The 24,136-nt window shown below is 41.8% G+C and overlaps 1 protein-coding gene across 6 annotated transcripts in view; it reads right to left on the minus strand.

Moving 5' to 3' along the window:
- The window catches only part of LOC140458166 (rho GTPase-activating protein 8-like), a 106,109-nt gene that overhangs the window by 40,393 nt on the left and 41,580 nt on the right, over window positions 1-24,136 (minus strand). For 2 of the 6 annotated variants that reach the window (XM_072552359.1, XM_072552356.1), the window contains exons 2-6: window positions 16,257-16,376; window positions 15,313-15,456; window positions 11,589-11,676; window positions 9,999-10,130; window positions 837-923 (exon numbers count right to left, since the gene is read on the minus strand). In XM_072552359.1, the coding sequence (XP_072408460.1) occupies window positions 837-923; window positions 9,999-10,130; window positions 11,589-11,676; window positions 15,313-15,456; window positions 16,257-16,284 (479 nt within the window). In that variant the 5' untranslated portion in view covers window positions 16,285-16,376. Of the gene's footprint in view, window positions 1-836; window positions 924-9,998; window positions 10,131-11,588; window positions 11,677-15,312; window positions 15,457-16,256; window positions 16,377-16,553; window positions 17,274-17,301; window positions 17,480-24,136 lie in introns of those variants that run through there. The other 4 variants (XM_072552357.1, XM_072552355.1, XM_072552360.1 and 1 more) reach the window with 4 other exon arrangements.

The raw sequence follows: 24,136 nt of genomic DNA on the forward strand, positions 1-24,136 counted from the left end.
CCAACATAAGAAGCCACTCATCAACTGACTGCAGCTTGGTTTCTGACAGCCATCCGTTTTCTTGACACCAAACTGTTACAAATTCACATCCACTTTTGGGTCTGTTTGGACTCTGTGTAAAGCCAATAAACAGCAGCCAAACACCTGTCTCAAGTTTTCAGGAATTTGACAAGAAAAAGGGCTGCAGAATCACCAACAGGAAAATTATGAAAATTAAGATGGGGGTTGGGGTTGGCAAAGGGGACTCAAGAACTTTCAAAATCAGGAAAGGGGCGTTGGGGTGCAGAGTGTTTTTAATTAAAAAGAGCAGAAATAGGATGGGGAGAAGAAGAAAAAAAGATAAAAAACTTGAAGAATTTACAGAACTGGGAGTGAAGAGAGATAGTGAGAGCGAGAGCGCTGTGTCACATAAAAGGTGCAGTCAGCTGACTTAGTTTCTTTGAAACCTTCAATAAAAGCACAGGCGTTTGTGAACTGTGATGTTTCCCCTGCTACCAGAATACTGCGATATTGATTCAAACTCATTTTAAAAGTCAGATCCAAATCAGCGATATTGCCTCCTCATTCTGTCAGAATCACTGCCCAATACCATCATAAAAGTGGCTGAGACAAGTGTACAGCAGTCAGAAAAATCCACAGTTCCACTGCAACAAGAAACCTGGACAAAGCATTTTGCCACATCACCTTTGTCAGCAATCTCAGAGACCTCCTAACCTTAAACTTCCCATGATTCCATCCTTCGTTCCGTAGAATCTCAGATTGTTAGCTTGTAGAATATAAGCTCTTAGGGGGTTTGACCCAGCGATAGGGCAGCCCAACATGTTTGCTAAACATACCTTATAAGTGGCTTGAAAATATTCCAAAGGATTCTGATAAAATTTGTTGGGTGTACAACGTAAAGGGCTTTGAGATTTTTCTTGTATCTAGAGAAAAGGAAAAGCCATCTTTGAATCAATGCAGCAGAAAAATACAAGTTATCTTACTGTAGCGTCAAATCATTTCATTAGTGCTGGTTTGGAGGGAAGTGAAATTTTAACAGCGCATTTGATTTAAAGTTTTTTTTTAGATTTAGAGTTCAACTGGGACAATGTAACCATCATGATACAGACAAAACAGAGACATACAAGAGAATTCCTTGAAACCTGGCACCCCAACCAGAACTCAATCAATAAACACATTGAACTGGACCCCATCTCCAAACCACTCAGATACAGAATCAGAAGTACCAAAAAGCAGAGACACAAATACCAGGCAGGATAGATCACCAACTCCATAATCGAACACACACTGACAATGTCATCTAGAGAGGTGACGAAACGTCTGCAGAAAAGCACACCAGTTGGCGAACCAATCTATGAAGTTCTATTCAGCACATTTTAATAATCAGGAGAATTAATCCCAGGCATCATGCCCAATCTTTGGTAACTTAACCCAACTTATTAATGGATTGATAAATGCGAAGTGCTGCACTTTGGTAAGACAAAACAGGGCAGGACTTACACAGTTACTGGTAAGGCCCCAGGGGCACTGGTCAAACAGACCTAGGGATTGTTCCTTAAAAGTGGTATCACAGGTAGACAGGGTGGTGAAGGCGGCATTGGCATGCTTGTTTTCATCGGTCAGAGCATTGAGTACTGGAGTTGGGATGTCATGTTACAGCTGAACAAGGCATTGGTAAAGCTGCATCTGGAGTACTGTGTACAATTCTGGACACCCTGCTACAGGAAGAATGTTATTAAACTGGAAAGGGTGCCAAAACAATTTACAAGGATGTCACTGAGACTGGAAGGTTTGAGTTACAAGGAGAGGCTGGGACATTTTTTACTGAAGCATAGGAGGCTGAGTGGTGACCTGATAGAGGTTTATAAAATCACAAGGGACATAGACTAGTTGAATAACCAAGATGTTTGCCCCAGGAAAGGGGGGGTCCAAAACTAGAGGGCACAGGTTGAAGGTGAGAGGGGTAAGATTTAAAAGGCACCTGAGGGTGGTGCACATATGGAATGAGCTGCTAGAGGAAGTGATAGAGGGGGGTACAATTACAACATTTAAAAAGACCTTTGGACATGTACATGGATAGGAAACATTTAGAGGAATATGGGCCAAACACAGGCAAATGGCACTAGTTCAGTTTAGGAAACTTGGTTGGCATGGATGAAATGGACTGAAGGGCTTGTTTCTGCGCCGTGTGTGTCAAAGACTCTGGTGGGGTGGGGGGGGGGGGGGGGGGGGGTGGGAAGAGGTGGGGGGGGTTGTTAGCCCCAAACTAACAAATGCCTTTACCAATTTAACTATTGGGGAGTTCAGTACAATTTAACTATTGAGTATATGTGGAGTTTGTCATCAACATAATGTGACTGCGCTCTGCGCTCTCCCTGTTATCATAGGTTAAACTAAACAGTGTAGTCAAGAATTGTCCATACAAAGTTCTTCATTCCTTTGTTTCTATGGATATATTTACTGTTTATTCAGTTATCTATTAAGACCCAAGCGTTATCTTCGACAATTCCCAATAGGTAAAAAGGATATATTATGACATTCACTGTTCATCGTTTTTCAGCTGAGGATGGTAAGCTGTCAACTGTTTCATGTTTCCAGGCGGTTATTGATATAAAAGGCTTGGGGAGATAAGAAAATATCTTAGTGGACTTCTGATTTATGAAATAGCAATAAAGTCATGGATTTATCTACAGGTCCATCATGGTTACAAACATCTTCGATGATGTTACTAATTTTGAGCTGAATATAATCAGAGTGTCACAGAAACAAAAGATCAATATAAAGTACACAACAAAAAGTCAATTAGAGAGCACATTAGAAAATTTTCAAAGCCTTTTTTCAGAGCAGAAACTTATTGCAGCTTCCTCTGACTCATTACTTCAAACTCTCTGCCTCCAAAATCATTTTATGCCACTTTACATTTTTTAAATGTCAACTTTTGGCAGAAAATGAAATTTCCCAATATAAGTTAGAAAATGCACACCAGCAATATTCTTGGTACATCCCCAATGACAAAACAAAATGATATAGCACAAGCTGTACTTTTGCTCAAAATAATTCGAAGCACTCGGGACACAAGGACACACTTATTCAATAAGTAAAAGAGAAATTGCTAACTGACATATCTTTCTTCTCAATGTTACTGTTTTGTACAAGTCACATTGACTAGATGTCAAACTGAAGCACTTGAAGAAATAGAGAAACAGAATAATCCTTAACAGATTTTGCAACTGAAAGGGGACCCTTGGTTGATAGTTTGGACAGACACATTACAATTGTACCCAGTGATTATAGCCTTGGTGGAACTCTTGTCCAAGTCATAATGTTTTTGCCGTATATACAATTCCAGAATTGAGATATAACTTAGGCAGATGCTGCAAGACTGATGGAGACTACCAAAGTAGGAGATACTGCCTTGCAAATGAAAACTTAAACCAAGATCCTGTCTTATTATTCCAGGTCAACATGAAAATCCTGAAGTTCTATTCAAGGAAGAGAAAGGGGAGTTCCACAGAGTTTCACCTAAAATATATCGCTCAGTCAACACCAACAAAACACTAACTACATTGCAACCGATGTCCTTACTGTTTGGGAGACCTTGCTATTAGAGGTAGAAATCAATCACGAGTCAGATTAAATTAACAGCGAAACCTTTCATGAAAAGGTTATCAAATAGCTCTTTACAACATATAAATCAAGTTCATAGTAGGGCTTCAAAGAAAGAAACATAAAACATCAGCTGTTCTTCCTGATATATGCAAGGCTGACATCAATGCAATATGTCAGAGACAGTCCACATTAAAGTGGGCAATTATGGGAATTGGAAAAAGAGACAGAAGGTCAGGAAGGTCAAGAGTGAATTTGTGAGAAAGAGTGGAGTTCATATCCTAAGGACTGGAGTTCTAGATGTCAAACAAAACACCCATGGATCACTAAAGGAGGTACTAAACAACATTTAAATTAAATAAAAAGTCTACAAAATTTACAATTCATCCTACATGACATAACAATAAAAATAGAAATATAGAAACTAGGAACAGGAGTCTGCTTTGCCAGTCAATATGATCATGGCTGGCACCCTGCTTCCATGCCATATCCCTGCTTTCTCCCTACACACCTTGATGCCTTTAATATCTCAAAATGGGTCAATCTCTTTCTTGAATATATTCAGTGGCTAGGCTTCCAGACTTCTGCAGTAGAAAAATCCACAGGTTGACTATCCTTTGAGTGATGAAATGTTTCCTCATCTCAGTCCAAAACAATTTTCCGCACACCCTGAGATGGTGTCCCCTAGTTCTAGACTCGCCAACGAGGAAAACATCCTGTCGAGCCCTGTTAGAACTTTAGATATTTCAATCAGATCCCCATTCATCCATCTAAACTCAAATGAAAACAGACCTATTCAAACTAATCTCTCCTCATACAACAGCCCTACAATCCCCAGTATCAGCACAGTGAACCTCTTGGGTAGGGAGACCAAATCTGTATGCAGTATCCGCACCCCACCCCACTCCCTCTGTGTGATCTCAAGGTCCCATACAACTGCAATAAAACATCCCTACTTCTGAACTCAAATTCCCTTGCTATCAGTACTAATTTACCATTTGCCTTCTGAATCACTTGTAGCACCTGCCTGTCTACTGGTGTACAAAGAGAGAGACTCAGAATCCTTTGTACATCCACACATTCCAATATACCACTAAGCAACTAATACTCCTTCTTTCTGTCTTTCACACCAATTTCACATTTATTCACATTGTACTACAACTCTGCATTGTGTTTGCCCACACACTCAACTTGTCTAAATCACGCTGAAGCCTCCTTGAATCCTCCTCACAATCTAAATTTTGCCCAATTTTGCATCATTGGCAAACTTGGAAATGTTGCACTTGGTTGTCTCACTCAGGCCATTGATATAGATCATAAATAGTTGGTGCCCAAGCACTGATCCTTGCAGCACCCACAAGTCACTGTGCATTACCTTCTTCTCTTACTTTTGCAGAAAGGAATGAATAATTGTTGTAATTCACACACATGTTCTTTAAATATAAACCATTGCCTTTCCACCATCAATCCTTTTAGTAAGGTTCCCCAATTTACATCACATAGCCTCATAGTTGCTTCTACTTTGACTCAGGATTCTCATTTCAGATAGGAGTACTTCACTCGAGCCTAACAAAGAATTTTATCATATTATGATCACTCTTCCCCAAGGGACCCTGTACAACAAGACAGTTCATTAAACCTTTTTCATTGCACATTAAAATACAATTTTCAGTTATGTTCTAGAATAAAATGAATTCAATACTTGTGTTATTCTAAATTAGATTGGTACATTTTTCTAACCAGAGGTTCCAAGGAATATTTGGCAAAAGAGAAGACATGGATTTATGTAACTGAAAGACTAAATGGATTAGAGACGCCAAATAACAAACAGGAACAGGAGCAGGCCATGTACAAATCTGCCGCTGTGTTCATTTATAAAACCACAGCAATTGCATTTAAAAAGCAATTTTTTTGGTTGCAGAGGGTGAAGATAAACTTTGAAGGTAAATGTTTTTACATTAACCTGTTCGGACATGTCACTACAAACCTTTCAAGCAGATGGAACTTGAATCTAGGCCCAGAGCCAAGGTCATTATCACTATATAAATTATGACAGTACACTTGCAAGTAATATCAAGCTGGACAGCAAGAGCTTCTTTAAATATATAAAAACAGAAGAGAGGGGCCAAACGTAATACAGACTGCTGGGGAAATAAAAAGATCAAAATAAATAGAAAATAGTAAAGGAATTGATTAAATGTTTTGCTTCAGTTTCACAACAGAATATATGAATAGCATATCAAGATTAATAAATAATCAAGGGGCAAAAGGAAGAGAAGAAAAAAAACTAACTAACTGTTATTAGAGAAAGAGGTTCTGGATGTAAGTTTGCTGGCTGAGCTGGAAGGCTCATTTTCAGACATTTTGTCACCATACTAGGTAACATCAGTGAGCCTCTGGTGAAACACTGGTGCTAGTGACCCGCTTTCTATTTATGTGTTTAGGTTTCCTTGGGTTGGTGGTGTCATTTCCTGGGGTGATGTCTTTGGTGTGATGTCATTTCATGTTCTTTTTCTCAGAGGGTGGTAAATGGGGTCCAAGTCAAATGTGTTTGTTGACAGAGTTCCGGCTAGAATGCTGTACTTCTAGGAATTCTCGTACGTGTCTCTGTTTGACTTGTCCCTAGGATAATCTGTTTTCCAAGACAAAATGGTGCCCTTCTTCATCTGTATGTAAGGACACTAGTGAGAGTAGCTCATGTCTTTTTATGGCTAGTTTATGTTCATGTATGATAAGTCATTAGCCTGTTTAGTTTCCTAGCACCTATTTACAAAATACCTTGCAAGAACTGTAATAAACACTACATTGGACTAATAGGCAGAAAACTAGCCACCAGGATACATGAACATACCCTGGATCTGATGAGATGTATTGTTGGATTTTAAAGAAGCAGCTACAGTGATAGTGGATGGACTGGTAGTAATCTTCTAAGAGTCCTTAGATTCTGGAAAAGTCCCAGAGGATTGGAAGACTGTCAGAGTGACACATTTATTTATAAAGGGAAGGAGACAAAAACAGTTAGTTAAATGGCTGCAACTGGGAAAACATTAAGCCTCTTTAATAAAGGATAAAAAGCTGAACATGGGGTGGCATAGTGGTTAGCACTGCTGCTTCACAGCGCCAGAGACCTGGTTTTGATTCCCGCCTCAGGCGACTGTGTGGAGTTTGCACATTCTCCCAGTGTCTGCGTGGGTTTCCTCCGGGTGCTCCGGTTTCCTCCCACAGTCCAAAGATGTGCAGGTTAGGTGAATTGGCCATGCTAAATTGCCCATAGTGTTAGGTGTAGGGGAATGGGTCTGGGTAGGTTGCTCTTCAGAAGGTCGGTGTGGACTTGTTGGGCCAAAGGGCCTGTTTCCACAATGTAAGTAATCTAATCTAGAAATTATATTTAGCATGGCTTCATGAAAGGGAAATTTATTACAATTGTTTGAGGAAATGATGGGCAGGATAGATTAAGGAAAAGTAATGGATGTAATATGTTTGGATTTGAGAAGTGCCATACACTTGGTTACTTAATAGGAGCCCATAGTGATGGAGGTATATTAGGATGTATGGAGAACTGGCTAACTAACAGGAGACAGAGCTGGGATAAGGGCATTTTCAGGATGCCAAGCTGTAAGTAGTGGAGTGCCACAGGGACCAGTGCTAGAGTTACAATTATTGATAATATATTTCAATGACTTGTTTGACGAAAATGAACAATAGCGAAATTTGCAGATGTGAGAAAAACCAATGGGAAGGCAAGTAGTAAGGATTACTCAGTGTACAGAGGGATCCAGACAAGTTAGATGACTCGGCAAAAACTTGGTAGATGTGGGAAAACGTAAGGTATTGCATTCAGCAGGAAGCAGAGAAATATGAATATCATTTACATGAAAGACGACTGCAGAAAGCCAGAGAGACAAGGGATTTGACTGTCCTTCTGTATAAATTACAAAAAGCTAGCCTTTCTTTCAAAAGGAATGGAGTGCAAAAAAGGGAGCTCTTGGTAAAACTACACAAGGCACTAGTCAGACCATAGTTGAAAATTGAACAGTTTTGGGCACCATTTCTATGCAAAAGCCTGGCCCATGTCTTGCTCCTACATCTTACAGTGGTGTTCTGATGCATTTGCTGTCCTTGTGCTTCTAAGTGCATGGAAAAGATGCATATACAAGTTCATTTGATCACATTTTCTCTTTTCATAAAGATCATATTCAGTACATTTTAAACTAACCTTGGCTTTTCTTTACTCAGCAGCAGAGAAAAGATGGTCATGTTGTGGCCATGTCACTGAATGAGTAATCCAGTGGTCAGGCCAATGCTGTGGGAACATGGGGTCAAATCACACCATAGCAAATCAATTCAATTAATAGATAATACCAAGCTGGTCCCAGTTGGGCAACTATCAATTATATATTTAAAGCTCAAGATGCTGTTAGTATTAATATTTGCTGCCAGCTGTATCTACCTTGCCTTAGAAAAGTGAAAGCTCAACTTCTTTATCTAAGCTCCGGACCCATTATTGGCACAATGACCATCTCACTTTCTCTGCTGAAACCATTACATACTCTGTTTAATATGACAGTATGCTTGCACTGATGATCCCCACAACCCGTTCAGCATGAATTTCTGCAAAACGTCAGCTATGCAGAACTGTATCACAAACTGATAAAGTCACAGAGTGATAGAGATGTACAGATCAGAAACAGACCCTTCGGTCCAACTCGTCCATGCTGACCAGATATCCTAACCTAATCTAGTCCTATTTGCCAGCACTTGGCCCATAACCCTCGAAATCCTTCCTATTCATGTACACATCCAGATGCCTTTTAAATGCTGTATTTATAGCATCCCCTGGACACCCCCACCCCAGGGAAAATACTTTAGAGCTTAAAAATGTGTTGCTGGAAAAGCGCAGCAGGTCAGGCAGCATCAAAGGAACAGGAGAATCGACGTTTCGGGCAGAAGCCCTTCTTCAGGAATGAGGAGGGTGTGCCAAGCAGGCTAAGATAAAAGGTAGGGTGGACGACTTGGGAGAGGGGCGTTGGGAATACGATAAGTGGAAGGAGGTTAAGGTGAGGGTGATAGGCCGGAGAGGGGGTGGGGGTGGAGAAGTCGGGAAGAAGATTGCAGGTCAAGAAGGCGGGGCTGAGTCTGAGGGTTGGGACTGAGAAAACGTGGGGGGAGGGGAAATGAGAAAACTGGAAAAATCTGCATTCGTCCCTTGTGGTTGGAGGGTTCCTAGGTAGAAGATGAGGCGCTCTTCCTCCAGGCGTCGTGTTGCCATGGTCTGGCGATGGAGGAGGCCAAGGACCTGCATGTCCTTGGCGGAGTGGGAGGGGGAGTTGAAGTGTTCAGCCACGGGGCAGTTGGATTGGTTAGTGTGGGTGTCCCAGAGGTGTTCTCTGAAACGTTCCGCAAGTAGGCGGCCTGTCTCCCCAATGTATAGGAGGCCACATTGGGTGCAGCGGATGCAGTAAATGATGTGTGTGGAGGTGCACGTGAATTTCTGACGGATATGGAAGGATCCCTTGGGGCCTTGGAGGGATGTGAGGGGGGAGGTGTGGGTGCAAGTTTTGCATTTCTTGCGGTTGCAGGGGAAGGTGCCGGGAGTGGAGGTTGGGTTGGTGGGGAGTGTGGATTTGACAAGGGAGTCGCGGAGGGAGTGGTCTTTCCGGAACGCTGATAGGGGTGGGGAGGGAAATATATCCCTGGTGGTGGGGTCTGTTTGGAGGTGGCGGAAATGACGAAGGATTTATCTGGAGGTTGGTGGGGTGGTAGGTGAGGACCAGTGGGGTTCAGTCCTGGTGGCGATTGGAGGGACGGGGTTCAAGGGTGGAGGAGCGGGAAGTGGAGGAGATGCGGTGGAGAACATCGTCAACCACGTCTGAGGGGAAATTGCGGTCTTTGAAGAAGGAGGCCATCTGGGTTGTTCAGTATTGGAATTGTTCCTCCTGGGAGCAGATGTGGCGAAGGCGAAGGAATTGGGAATATGGGATGGCGATTTTACAGGGGGCAGGGTGGGACGAGATGTAATCTAGGTAGCTGTGGGAGTCAGTCGGTTAATAGTAAACGTCCGTGTTGAGTTGGTCATCTGAGATAGAAATGGAGAGATCTAGGAAGGGGAGGGAGGAGTCTGAGACGGTCCAGGTAAATTTGAGGTCGGGTGGAAGGTGTTAGTAAAGTGGATGAACTGTTCAACCTCCTCATGGGAGCATGAGGTATCGCTGATACAGTCATTAAGAGGGAACTATGCAAAATTCTCTCAAAATGGGAAAAGAAACAGACATTCCTTTCATTGCAGTAAATACTTTGGAAAACAAGCAAAGAAACTGGGACCTTCATCCTACACCATTTATAAGCAAACACAGAAAGATCCACTTCGAAAGATTTGGAACGAATTGCCTTACTTTCTGTCAAACTCCTTGTAGGCCTGCTGTAACCAACTTAAAGATGGCTTGTTGCTACTCCGGAGCCCATAGTGAAAGTAAACAAGAATGTAATCACTCTCAACATACTGGTCCAGTGTGTACTTCAGGTACCTGCATCAGTGGAGAAAGCAAAGCAAATTATTTAAATAGCAATTAAATGTCAGTGTTACTTTTAAAATTTAAGCCCATGTGAAGTTCCACTTTGACATGTGACACAATCAGGGACTGATTTTGAAAATACTTTTGCAAGATACTGATTGATAGAAAGTTACCATCCAATCTAAAATAAAAGCAAACTTTGCCCCTAGAATGTTTGCAGGAATGAAAAGATTTTAGTCACCAATGAGAAAATTACTTCACCTTCAAACTGTTTGATATTTTTAAATAGTTGGGGCAGTGACACTGTTTGAACTATTGCTCTACCGAAGCCTGTACTCATCTAACTTCTGCAGACCCACCAAGGCAAATAATGACAAGGGTTACAACTCAAACCAACTCCTTGCCCCAATCATCTCTCCTTTTATCTGTAAATCCTGAAGGAATAGTTGTTGCTATCAAAGGATGCAGACCACACATTGTAACTGCCAGAACATTGGATTTGAAAGCAAGTTCTATCAAATGTAGCTTACTTTTCCACAATGCTAAATGTAGCAAAGCCAGATCAATGCTTTTCATAAAATTGAGCTCAGGTAACAAATTTCAAGCCAATTTTGTGAAATTGGAGAGTTATAGAAAGGCAATCTATTGCTGGAAGATAGAAATCAGAGTTAACTCATGATAAGAAAAACCTTTAGGTGGAAGTGCATTTTAAGAGAAATAATTTTATGAAAACATTCACAATACGGACTGCCAAATGAATAAAATGAATGCAAATTCTTTCCTTCACATAGAAGATTTCTGGTGGCTTTTCTCAATGATTGAACAGAGGGAAAGAACAACTACATTTGGTGTGGACCGAATGTACATGGTGAGACAAACGTGACAATAGATCCAATTTTCTTCATTGCCTTAGCTGGGAACAAGTATAATGTGGAGTGGACCGAGAAACTACTGACAAAATAAGAATCAGGATAGATTCATCAGAATACCAATATCACATGTGCTAGAAACCACAAGGTGGCACTGTCAGATCAATTTTTAATTCAAACGCGGAATGAAAAAGCGAAGTCTAGGTTGAAAAATTCCAACATATCAGTTTGCAGACAGAGGCATCAGACTGATAATTATGACTAACAATGCAGCTAGTATGCTAGGAGGGTTCAACTTGTTGGGATATTTTCAAGCAAATTTAAATTGCTTTTAACAAAATCCTACCTGTCACCTATTTGACAAAATCCTATCTTGCCAAAGTACAAATTGTGGAAAATTAGTTTTAAGCATGAAACATGTTTAATATGCAAGTCAAATTTTAGAAAGTTTAAAACGTAGTTTAATTCAAAGTAAACAAATTTCCCGAACAAGAGAGGAAGTTGCTTAACCAAATTACACATAGGAAGCATAGTACAGGAATGCCAATGGGATTCTTGAGATCATTAATGAAAGATTTTGTGAAAGATATTTGGAACTTACTCTAGTAACTTCCGATGGTTAAGCTGATGGGAAGGAGGCATTCGACAACTGCTAAAAATAACCAGTTTCCTTCCATAATTGTCATCACCTAATTGGAAAGAAACCAGATTAAATTAAATTTACAACACTTTAAAGCTGAAGAGAGATAATACATCTAGAAGAGACACTGGTAGGATTTTTCAGACCAAATACATTACATGTTTCGATACTGTCAGCTATTCTTGTACTGTAAAAATCCTTGCTTTTATTTAATGCAAAGTATATCTATGCTGTGGCTAGTAATATTTTATACTCAGATCAGACTATTGCATCTATTGAGTCAAGTTGCTGGTCATCTGCAAATTTATGCACTTAAATTTGTAGTATTGGACAGCAACTGCTCTGGACAATGTACCAGCAATTTGTAATGGTTCTGAAGGGGTTAATGTGTCTGTTAAATTGACTCCATCCATTCGACTGGGCAATGCGGTGGCTAGTGGTTAGCACTGTTGCCTCTCAGTGCCAGGGTCCCAGGTTCAACTCCACTTTCGGACAACTGTCTGTGTGGAGTTTGCATACTCCACTAGTGTCTGCAGTGGTTCTGCCCACAGTCTAAAGATGTGTGGTTTGGGTAGATTGACCATGTTAAATTGCCCATAGCGCCCAAGAACGTGCAGGCTAGGTGGACTGGCCATGGGAAATGTAGGTTTATGGAAATAGGGTAGGGGTCTGTTGGGATACTTTTCAGAAGGTCAGTGTGGATTAGATTGGCTGAGTGGCCTCCTTCTGCACTGTAGGGATTCTATGACGAATGTCACATGGTAGGTGGAGGCAAGGAGTTCACCACTCACTTTCAGATGGAGCAGGTTTATCTGTACCAGGTCCCAGATCCTAGTAACAATACCAAGCCAAAAGGATCAGTAGTTATTGCAACTGTGCAACAAAGTTTCTTACATTTTGTATATACTGCCTGGTGGTGCAGCTACAAACATTAATCAGTGGATAGTCTCAGATAACAATGCTGGATTGGTAAAAAGGGACTACCTCAATAACCCCTACCCAGTACTACAGGCTGGTACAGGCGCCAAATATCACAAAAAGTGCCAATAGTGTTCATCTGGAAAACTGATCCTATAAATTCTTTTTACCGGTAGAGAGAGACACCGCAAGAGTAGCCCTATGAGTATCTTATACTGGAGGACTGAGTACTTTCAGGTGGTAATGGCCATTATGGTTCAAAGTTGCACAGAGTTGTGTCTAATCTAAAACGAAGTGATGAATTATTGTTGTAAATGTTGTGTTATCTTATTCAAAACCTACAGCAAAATGAAACCCCCATACTCTAAAATGATGAGCAAACAACAATACTAGTCACAGGGTATAAGTTTCTAATTGCAGTGCATTATCAGTTTTAATGAAATAAATTAATAGAGTGATTTGTGTTGGCCATTTTACCTAATTGTAAATAAGAATGGGATTGCTTTGCCATATTTTCTTTAATAATTTAATATATCAATTACATTACTTAATAACCTAATTAGAAAGAGACTCTGTTGAGAATGACTCTAGCTGCAAGACAGGCATCAACCACCTTTAAAAAAAAATCACACGACACCGGGTTACAGTCCAACAGGTTTATTTGAAACTGCAAGCTCTTAGAACCCTCGCTCCTTCCTCAGGCAGTTAGTGAGAGAGAACACATCAGGCACAGAATTTAGATGTAAAAGATCAAAGGGTCATACAGTTTATGCAAATTTATTGAACAAACCTAGATGGCTATTAGATTAGATTACTTACAGTGTGGAAACAGGCCCTTCGGCCCAACAAGTCTACACCGACCCGTCAAAGTGCAACACCCCCAGACCCATTCCCCTACATTTACCCCTTCACCTAACACTACGGGCAATTTAGCACGGCCAATTCACCTAACCTGCACATTTTTGGACTGTGGGAGGAAACTAGAGCACCCGGAGGAAACCCACGCAGACATGGGGAGAATGTGCAAACTCCACACAGACAGTCGCCTGAGGTGGGAATTGAACCCAGGTCTCTGGCGCTATGCCACCGTGCCGCCCACAATTAAAGTCTTTAATCAGTAGGAATGGAGGTGAAGGTTTCGATTGATTAATATGTAAATCGCTGCCCCAAGATAACTTGAGGTTTTATCAGAATAAAGGTGACACCTTAGGTCAGACAATGCATTTTAGGTGTGAGGCCACGTTTCAAATCTGCTTGTATCTCATCCTGGAGCCAGACTGGTTTTTGGCTTTGTCCACCCCAGTTCAATACCAGCACCTTCACATCAGCAACCGTCATGTCATTCATAGCACACACGCAGAATGTGAACATAGGAGTTTGGAATGGATAGTTGCCAGAAGTGCATGTAAACCTTATTAAATTCATCTTTTAAGTGTTGCATTCAAAGCCAAAGGAACCTTTTGGGTCAAGGTACAGTTAGGTGAATAGGAGAGAATTAGACCAACATGGAGAGAAGGGACAGAAGGGAAGGCAATAGCAGAATGAATAAAGTCTCACATCTTTCATTGATAATTGGCTACATGGCTTCCTTTTCTTTATGATTTTTGATACAGGATGGAGGTTCACAATTTATCCCTGGGTCATACTGCAAAGGGAAGATTTATTTTTTCCCAATCATTTCAGTACAACAGGTAAATATTTCCTGCAAGAGACAGGCCATCTGCAATAACAGCTTCTCTGAGGTCTCACTCTGCCACAGTCAGCCACCACAGATTCTCAGCTCTTTCTCAAATTGTGCTTTGGATGGATTTACATGATCAAGCTCCATGCTGCTTTTGTAGAGGAAATTCCATATTCCCTTAAACGTAACTAATATATATAGTCATAGAAATGTGCAGCACAGAAACAGACCCTTCGGTCCAACCCGTCCATGCTGACCAGATATCCCAACCCAATCTAGTCCCACCTGCCAGCACCCGGCCCATAACCCTTCCTATTCATATACCCACCCAAATGCCTGGTACAATGTTGCAATTGTACCAGCCTCCACCACTTCCTTTGGCAGCTCATTCCATACACGTACCATCCTCTGTGTGAAAAAGTTGCCCCTTAGGTCTCTTTTATATATTTCCCCTCTCAGCCTAAACCTATGCCCTCTGGTTCTGGACTCCCTGACCCCAGGGAAAAGACTTTGCCTATTTATCCTATCCATGCCCCTCATAATTTTGTAAACCTCTATAAGGCCACCCACAGCCTCCGATGCTCCAGGGAAAACAGCCACAGCCGCTTCAGCCTCTCCCTGTAGCTCAAATCCTCCAACCCTGGCAACATCCTTGTAAATCGTTTCTAAACCCTTTCAAGTTTCACAACATAGTTCCGATAGGAAGGAGACCAGAATTGCATGCAATATTTTTTGGGAAGGGATGGGGGTGGGGGTGCTACATGATTCTAAAGGATAGTTACTTCTCCTTGATTTGGGTGGCCACATTATATAATGGTATTGAACCTCAGATCACCACTTGCACTCTATTATTGTTGCGATATTGTGACATTCATGCCTTTTGACATAATTTGGACTTGAAGTTAATCACGAGATAAGCATCTCTTGTTGTTTCTTCAACTCTAATTTGATTATATTTGCAGTGTAGTTCAGCTATATTGTTTCATACCATATTATTTACATTTTCAATAAACAGGAATCTAAGAAAAAAATTCTTGGTCCCATAACGGATACAACAGCAAGGACATTTAAATTTTATTTACTCACCTGCTATTTGGACTATTCCATGCCTTGCAACGTCAAAAAATGGGTCTCTGAGATCGAGGGGAGGGACTGCCGCAAATGGAGTAAGCACTGAAACTAAACTTGCACCACTCAAAATCTTCTGCTCTTCCTCATCTTTACAAAGTTCTGATTAAAAAAGAAATCTAGATTACTACGTACCACCACATTTACTTACGTTGCTCAGATTTTTTACAGGCGAAAGAATAGAAGACATTCTTTCTGCCCTTCCACCACATTCATCGTGCTGTTTTTGAAAGGTTTCCATTGTAACATAGAACATTTCACTCGCAGTACGTCAATCATCAGTTTGACGTAATCTTCCGTAGATTTTGGAAAAACTTCCTCACGTTATTTCTGTTGCTGCTTATTAACAGACATTTGGTCTCATGATAGCATGTTTCCATTGATTTAGGCAAGAGTCAAGAGGTTTTTTAAAATCTGAACTAAAGTTAAATTTACAGGACTGGCATTTCATATTTACATACACAATGGAATGACACCAACTTCAAGAAAAAGGACCACATTACTGTCCCAGTGTACAGAGCTCCTGCTAGGCTCTAAGCATAATAAGTGAATGTTAATTTGTGTCCACTGTCCTGCATGAGTTAATGAAGGGCAATGTTATTGCCTCTGGAAGATAGTGAACATTAACCCAATTGAAGAATAGTAAGAAATAAAACAAAATAAGAAAAGACCTTACGCTGCCTTCATATTAAAACAACTTACTATTAGACTCTTGTTATTCAGGATCTTTGCTAAAGTTACACTTTAACATCCTTTTGTAAAAAGCTCTGGTGATGCCAACAGCTTAATGCAATTGTTTCACACCTCACAGGCTTTCATGTAGGCATTTCTGACATTGATGTCAAATTCCAGCGAACTGAACTCACTTTCAAAGTTAACCATTACTCTGAATCTCCACTTACCTTTCTCAGCCAACTGCTCCAGGTTCATGTCAGGTCCTTGAGTCACACTGAGTTGTTGTTCAATTGTCTTTTTTCCAGTGAAGAAACAGCTTTTGATTAATTTAGAATCTGAAAAGAAATCTAAATTGTTTAAAAACAGAAGTAGATTACATTACTATACAAGGACCAATGATTTTCCCTCCTCTCTAACAATGAGTACGTATGCTGTGTGTCATAATTCATTGCATGCCTGACTCACAAATAAGTTAGTGAGTCATTCAAAAACACATTTAGTTTCATAATTGCTCATGTCATTACCATAGTTCAATCTAAATAGAAACATTGGCTGCTCACAACAGTAGTAAGTTAAAAAGTTATCCCAATTCCATTTAGGCTGTTTCACAACCCAAAACTAAAAGAACCATACTCTGAAAAATAGTATCCTCCTATAAGACCATAACAAGTAGCAGAAGGAGGCAGTTCAGCCCATCAACTCTGCTCTGCCAATTAATGACATCATGGTTGATCTAATAATTCTCAACTCCATTTTTCTGCATTCTCCCTATAACTCTGGATTCCCTTACTGATTTTAAAAAACTGTCTGTCTCAATCTTGAGTACATCTAATGACCCGGTGTCTACAGTCCGCTGTGTTAAAGAACTGCACAAATTCACTACCACAGTAGAAATTCCTCCTTTCCATCTTAAAATATGTGACCCCTTAGTCTGAGATTATGCCCTCTCCTGGACTCTCCCACAAGGGGAAACAACCTTTTAACATCTGACCTGTCAAGTCTCCATATGTCTTGTATAAGGTCATCCCGCATTCTTCCAAATTCCAATGAGTGCGGGCCCAACCTACACAACCACTCCTTAAAAAGACAATCCCTCCTACCTGGTATCAGCCTAATAAACATTCCATTGACTGCCTCCAATGCCTGTACAAGTAGTTCTCCTAAAAATCTCCCCCCTCTCACACACATACACCTTCTTTTGTGAAGTCACCATGTGTTGAAGCTTCAGATAGCCAGCAACTGAGTCTCAGCTTAATAAAAGGCTCTGCTTACTCTCCAACATTTGCTGGGCGTTGTTGCATTCACACCTTCTTTCACTGCCTCTTTCTCTTTACGCTCCTTGTTCCCCATCCCCCAACTCCAAGCATTATCCCAGTAAGCATTCCAGAGTGGTGTGGTATTACTCCTGAAACAATTAAACTCTTAGCCCTGGGAGCAGATTCGAGGCTCTCACTTTGTTTTTCTCACTGATGGATATAAATGAAACTACCTTAGTCGCAAATAGAAGCAAAACAAAATACACAAACGACAACCTGTTGCAATAAATGTGCCAGCAGAGTAAATAACAGCTGACTGGTAATACAGGGGATGGCATTGCACAATAACTAACAAGAGTTTGCTCTATATAAAAATGTCCACAACTCAGAAATTGCATTTACAAAACACACATAATAGAAGAACTACTTGTATATCATTTCTTAGAGCAGGGTCTCAAAACTGTTCAAAAACTCCACTTGCAGTTTGACTAGTGTCTTGTGTTTTTAAAGCAAGGCCTACCTATTTTTATATTGCATTCCCTTTGAAATAGAGGCCAACGCTCCATATTCTTTCTCTATTTCCCATTGAAATTGGATGCTAGGTTAGTGTCATTCAAGGATGCGGACACACACATCCCTCTGTTCTGGAGCTTTTTGCTGCAGTTATTCTGTAAATGAATATTCTTCTATTCTTCGTGCCAAAATACATAACGTCATATTTTCCCACGTAATATTCCATTTGCCAAGTTTGTGACAAATCTATATCCTTCTGCAGACTCGGCTATCTTCACCACTTGCTTCTCACCTATTTTGTATTCCGCCAACTTGGCTATAGCGCATTAGTTTCCTCACCCAAGTCATTAACACATACTGCAAATAACTGTAGCCATCCCCCCTCCCCCAGCAACCACTAGTTACAGTCTACCATCCTGAAAATGCCTCATATTAAACTCAATCTTCTATTAGTTAGTCAATCCTTTATCCAAGCTAATATACATTGAACATTATGGGCTCCAATCATATTAAGTAATCTAATGTGTGATACCTTCCAAGAATCCGAATAAAGTACTTCTGCTGCTCCCCTTTATCCATCCTGCTTGTTAGTTCATTTGTCAGGCAAGATTTCTCCTTCGTGAAAATATGTTGACTCTGCTTCATCATATTAAATATTTCAAAATACTCTGCTCCTTTATAATAGACACTAACACTTTCCCAATAACAGATGCTGCACTAAATGGCCTATTTACTCTTTTTTTGTCTCCTTTCATTCTTAAACAAAAAGGTATTACATTGGCATGGGGAGGTGTTGGCCTAGCTGTATTATCATTGGACTATTAATTCACACACTCAGGTAATATTCTTGGGACCTGGGTTCAAATGGTGGAATTTGACTCCAATAAAAATTAATGATGACCATAACGCCCATTGCCAATTGCTGGGGAGGGAAAAACCCATCTGTTTCACTAATGTTCTTGAAAGAAATGTGCTGTTCTGACCTGGTATAGCGTACATGTGACTCCAAACCCACAGCACTGTGGTTGACTCTTAACTGCCCCTGGTCAATTAGGGATGGACAATAAACATTACTCTAGCCAGTGACACCTTCATCCTTTGATTTATTTAGAAAAATATTTTCTGCTCCTCTGGGACTTTTCCAGAATCTAAGGATTCTTGAACAATTACGATCAGCGCTTCTCTACAGCTGTTCACCATTCAATTTTTAAAAAATTTTCCTACTGAACAATGAACAACTTCACCATTTCTTACATCATATTCCATCTGGCAGAACGTTTGTCCATTTGTTCAATGTCTTTATATTGTCTTTCCCATCTATCTTTGTCTCACCTGAAAATTTAGCCACCAAGCCATTCACCTCCACATCCAACTCATTGATATTAAAACATTGTAACAAGTTGAGGGACCAGCACAGATCTCTACAATACAAGTAGAGAAAGAGTATGCAGCATTGGCCTTTATTTCAAAGGGAATGCAATAAAAAAAAGTAGATAGGTTTTGCTTAAAAAAAGTACAAGATGCGAGTTAGACTACAAGCGGAGTTTTTGAACAGTTTTGAGACCCTGATCTAAGAAAAGATATATAAGCAGTTTTTCTATTATGCGTGTTTCGTAAATGTGATTTGTGAATTGTAGACCTTTTCACACGCTGCAAATGTTAAACCGATTTGTTTCGGCAGACAGTTTTCTGCTAGCCAACACTGTATCCAAGTCAGTATGTCACCCCACACCATGAGCTCCTAATCTGTGGTAATAACAGATGTGACACCTTTCTTTGATGTGACACCTTTCCAAATACCTTTTCAAAATCCAAGTACAGCACATTGATGGGTTCCCCTTTATCCATAGTACGTGCCATCCCTTCAAAAGAATTTGGCTATATTGGTTAAACGGGATTTTCCTTTCACAAAACCATGCTGACTCACCCCAATTACCTAGAGGCATTAGTCCAGAGATTACTACCTTGGAGTTTAGGTGCTTTTTATAAAATTTTAACACCTAATTCCTCAAAATCACTGAGCAGAATCTCCTTCCCATTTTGACTTATCTCATTAGCATCGACATGGACTACAGCCAGTGGATCCAAATCTTCCCACTGCAGGTTCTCCAGCCAACAGCAGCTATCTATACCCTGTGCTGCGTAGACAGCACAGCCTTCTGGACTTGTGATCCATGCTATCAATCTCCCTCACAATACTGCTTTACAAATATAAAAATGGTTTTCAGACTTTGATGAGGTTCAGTCACCCATCCTTCACAGGAAAGGAAACCGCCTCCTTTCCCCACTTGGCAGATGAAATCAGTTCATGTTGAACAATACTTGGAGGAAGCTCTTGGAGGTGGCAAGAATGCAGAAGGTACTCTGAATGGGGGATTTCAATCTCCATCAGCAACAGGGGCTCGGCAGCAGCATTACTGATCGAGTTGGTGGGGTCCTAAAGAACACAGACTGGGTCTGTGGCAGGTGGTGAAGGAAACCCACAAGAGGGAAAAACATACTTGACCCCATCCTTACCAATTTGCCAACTGCAGCTGCATCTGTCCACATGGAGAATGATTGCTGCACAGCCCTTGGGGAGACAAAGTGCTGCCTTCACATTAAGAATACTCTCCATCATTTTGTGTAGTGCTATTGCGGTGTTAAATGGGACAGACTTTGAACAGATCTAACAACTCAAGACTGGGCATCCATGAGGCACTGTGGGCCATCAACAGCAGCAGAACTGCACTCCTCATGGTCCGGCATATCCCCCACTCAACCATTACTATCAAGCAAGGAATTCAACTCTGGTACAATGGAACAGCACCAAGCAAACCTAAAACTGAGGTGTCAACCTGGTGAAGCTATAAAACAGGAATATGCCAAACAGCATAAGCAGCAAATTATGGAGAGAGCCAAGTAATCCCACAACCAACAGATCAGCTATAAGCTCTGCAGTCCTGCACAATCCTCTGTTGTAGTGGACAATTTTAAATAACTCACTGGAGGAGGAGGCTCCCCAAATATCCCAAACCTCACTGATGGAAAAGCTAAGACATAATTGTTCATTTTAAATCAGAGATCGTTTTTTGTAAAACAAAGGTTTTAAAGAATATGGGCCAAAGGCAAGTATATGGAGATACAGATCAGTACACAGATCAGTCTTATGACTCTATGAGCGCACTTGAATGGCGTTATGGACTGAAGGGCCTACTCCTGTTCCTACGTTATTAACAGAGTAAAAGATGTGGCTGAAGCATTCACACCAATCTTCAGCCAGAAGTGCCAAGTGGTTGATCCATGTCAGCCTCCTCCAGTGGTGCCCAGAGCATTACAGATGCCAAACTTCAGGTCACTTATTAAGAAACAATTCGAAGCACTGGATCTTGCAAAGGCTATGGGCCCTGACAACATTCTGCCAATAGTATTGAAGACTCACATTCTGGACTTTGTCAGGTAGGGACATGGCAATGTGAAAAATTGACCATGTACGTCCTGTACATGAAAAGCAGGTCAAATCCAAGGACCACCTTAATCTAGTGTCAATCATCAGTAAAGTAAAGTGATGGAAGCTGTCATCAACAGTGCTATCAAACAGTACCTGCTCAGTGACGCCCAGTTTGGGTCCCACCAGTGTCACTCAGGTCCTGATCTTATTATAGCCTTGGTTCAAACATGGACAGAAAAGCTGGACTCCAGAGGTGAGCTGAGAGTGACAGCCTTTGACATTCAACTGAGTGTGGCCTCAAGGTGCCTTAACAAAACTGGATTCAATGGGAATCCAAGGGAGTGAAAACTCTCTGCTGTTGGAGTCATACTGGCATAAAAAGGAAAATGGCTGTGCTGGTTCGAGGTCGGTCATCTCAGCTCAGATCTCTGGAGGAGGCTGGTGATGACCAAAGCAGTACTTGTGTCTCGTGATAGCAACTGTGGAGAATCCTTGCAACAGCCTTTGCAACGACAGACCAATAAGACCACCACTCTGTCATTACTGCAATTTGGCCTCATCTCCTGCTGGTCGCCATTTGTTACAAGGATTCACCTCAATTGCCTCCTGTCTTTGCCTGAAAAGCTCCTATCAGTCACAATGCAGATTCCATCCATCAAGAGGCACCAATTTCTCTGCCCACTTTCAGTATTTTGTCATGATCATCACAGCAAAAAAAATGTAGAGAGCGGCAACAAGCTGTATACATGGACTTAGTTGATATCGTTAAGTTGTTTGAGTGTCACCCGAGAAGGAGTGTGGTGTGGGGCCCTCCAACTTGGCTGCACATGGAAATCCACCCAGACTCCCTACTTGCTGCATGATGGTAAGGGACTATGGTCCTCACTAACAGACCCAATGAGTGGACCAATCGAGGTCAAGCAAGGCTGGGTGGCTGCACCAATTTCCTCCACTATCTTCCTGAGCTGAACATTCCACTCCATATCCATGAAGCTTCCGACTAGAGCTTATCGAAGGATGAGCAAGAAACTTCAACCTCCAGTGCAGAACCAACTCCACCCTGAACCTCTCATCGAGCTATAGCTGACACACAATCTTTGCCTGTGCACAGACCAGGAGACGGAGTTCCAAAATGATCATTGATGCATTCACCAGAACATAAGAGTGTGCACTTCAGGATGTAATTTGGAAGACAAATGGCCCTATTCCAGTCTGCTTCCACCGCACAAACTTACTGCCTGACCATCAGGATCACTGCAAGCCACTGGAAAATATGGATCAAATCCATACCTTGGGTAGATAGAAGCTAGACATTGACAATGAAATTTATTCTCATGGCCTTTGGCTATCTGAGGAACACTGGAGACTGAGTGCCTGATGACAAAGACCTCAAGCCTGACCCTTACTTCCAGGGTAGCAGAGTCAGAGCTCTGTTATATGCATCAGAAACTTTAATTAAAGGTACATCAGACACATCAAGTCCCTTGGGACACATCACCAGCAACGCCCCTGTAGGACAGGTACTCCAGTCTTATCTCCCAGGCAAACAACCCCAGCACTGAGGTACTGGTTACAATCAATCAATCATTGTTAGGGGGAGCAGGAACATCATCCATGTCACAGCAAGCAGTTACCAGGACAGGAAAGGGAACATTTTCATGGATGCCCTCAAATCTTTCCTGAGCAAAAAACTGCAAGATTCACACCGACTCATGGGCCTCTCTCACCCAAGACCGGGGAGGAAGTGAGGACTGCAGATGCTGGAGATCAGAGTCGAGTGTGTGGTGCTGGAAAAGCACAAGTCAGGCAGTATCCAAGGAGCAGGAGAGTCAACATTTTGGGCATAAGACCTTCATCAGGAATGAGGCTTGTGGGCTGGGGGCTGAGAGATAATTGAAAGGGGTGGGGTTGGGGGGGGGTAAGGAAGCTGCGAATGCGATAGATAGATGAAGTTGGGGGTGAAGGTGATAGGTCGGAGTGGAGGGTGGAGCAGATAGATGGGAAAGGTGATGGACAGGTCAGGAGGGCGATGCCGAGTTGGAGGCTTGGGACCAGGAGAAGGTGTGGGGAGGGGAAATGAGGAAACCGGTGAAATCCACATTAATCCTGTGTGGTTGCAGGGTCTCAAAAGGTGGAAGATGAGGCGTTCTTCCTCCAGGCATCGGATGTTTGGGGTTTGGTGATGGAGGAGGCCCAGGACCCTGCATGTCCTTGGCGGAGTGGGAGGGGGGAGTTGAAGTGCTCAGCCACTGGGTTGGTTAGTGCGGGTGTCCCAGAGATGTTCTCTGAAACTATCTTCAAGTTAGCGTCCGGTCTCCCTGATGTAGAAGAGACCACACCAGGTGCAACAGATACAGTAGATGACATTGGTGGGCGTACAGGTAAAAACAAGGGAGGTGAAAATTGCAGACGCTGGAGATTAACTCCCCTTCCCAGTCCACCAAGGACATGCAGATTCTGGGCCTCCGCCAATCGCCAAACCTTAACTATCTGATGCCTGGAGACTCTTGTACCTTGGGACTCTGCAACCACACGGAATCAATGTGGAGTTCACCAGTTTCCTCATTTCCCCTCCCCCTACATTATCACAGTCCCAAGCCTCCAATTCAGCACTGCCCTCCTGACCTGTCCATAACCTTCCCATCTATCTGTTCCACTCTCTTCTCTGACCTATCACCTTCTCCCTCACCTTCATCTACCCTATCGCATTCTCAACTATCTTTCCCACAACCTCACCCCCCTCCCATTTATCTCTCAGCCCCCTGGCCCACAAGCCTCATTCCTGATGAAGGGCTTATGCCCGGAACATGGATTCTCCTGCTCCTCGGATGCTGCCTGATCTGCTGTGCTTTTCCAGCACTACACTCTCGACTCTTGCCCAAGACTCTTGCCCATTTCCTGAAGAAGG

This window comes from Chiloscyllium punctatum, chromosome 32 (genome assembly GCF_047496795.1).
Source record: "Chiloscyllium punctatum isolate Juve2018m chromosome 32, sChiPun1.3, whole genome shotgun sequence".
NCBI lineage: Eukaryota > Metazoa > Chordata > Chondrichthyes > Orectolobiformes > Hemiscylliidae > Chiloscyllium > Chiloscyllium punctatum.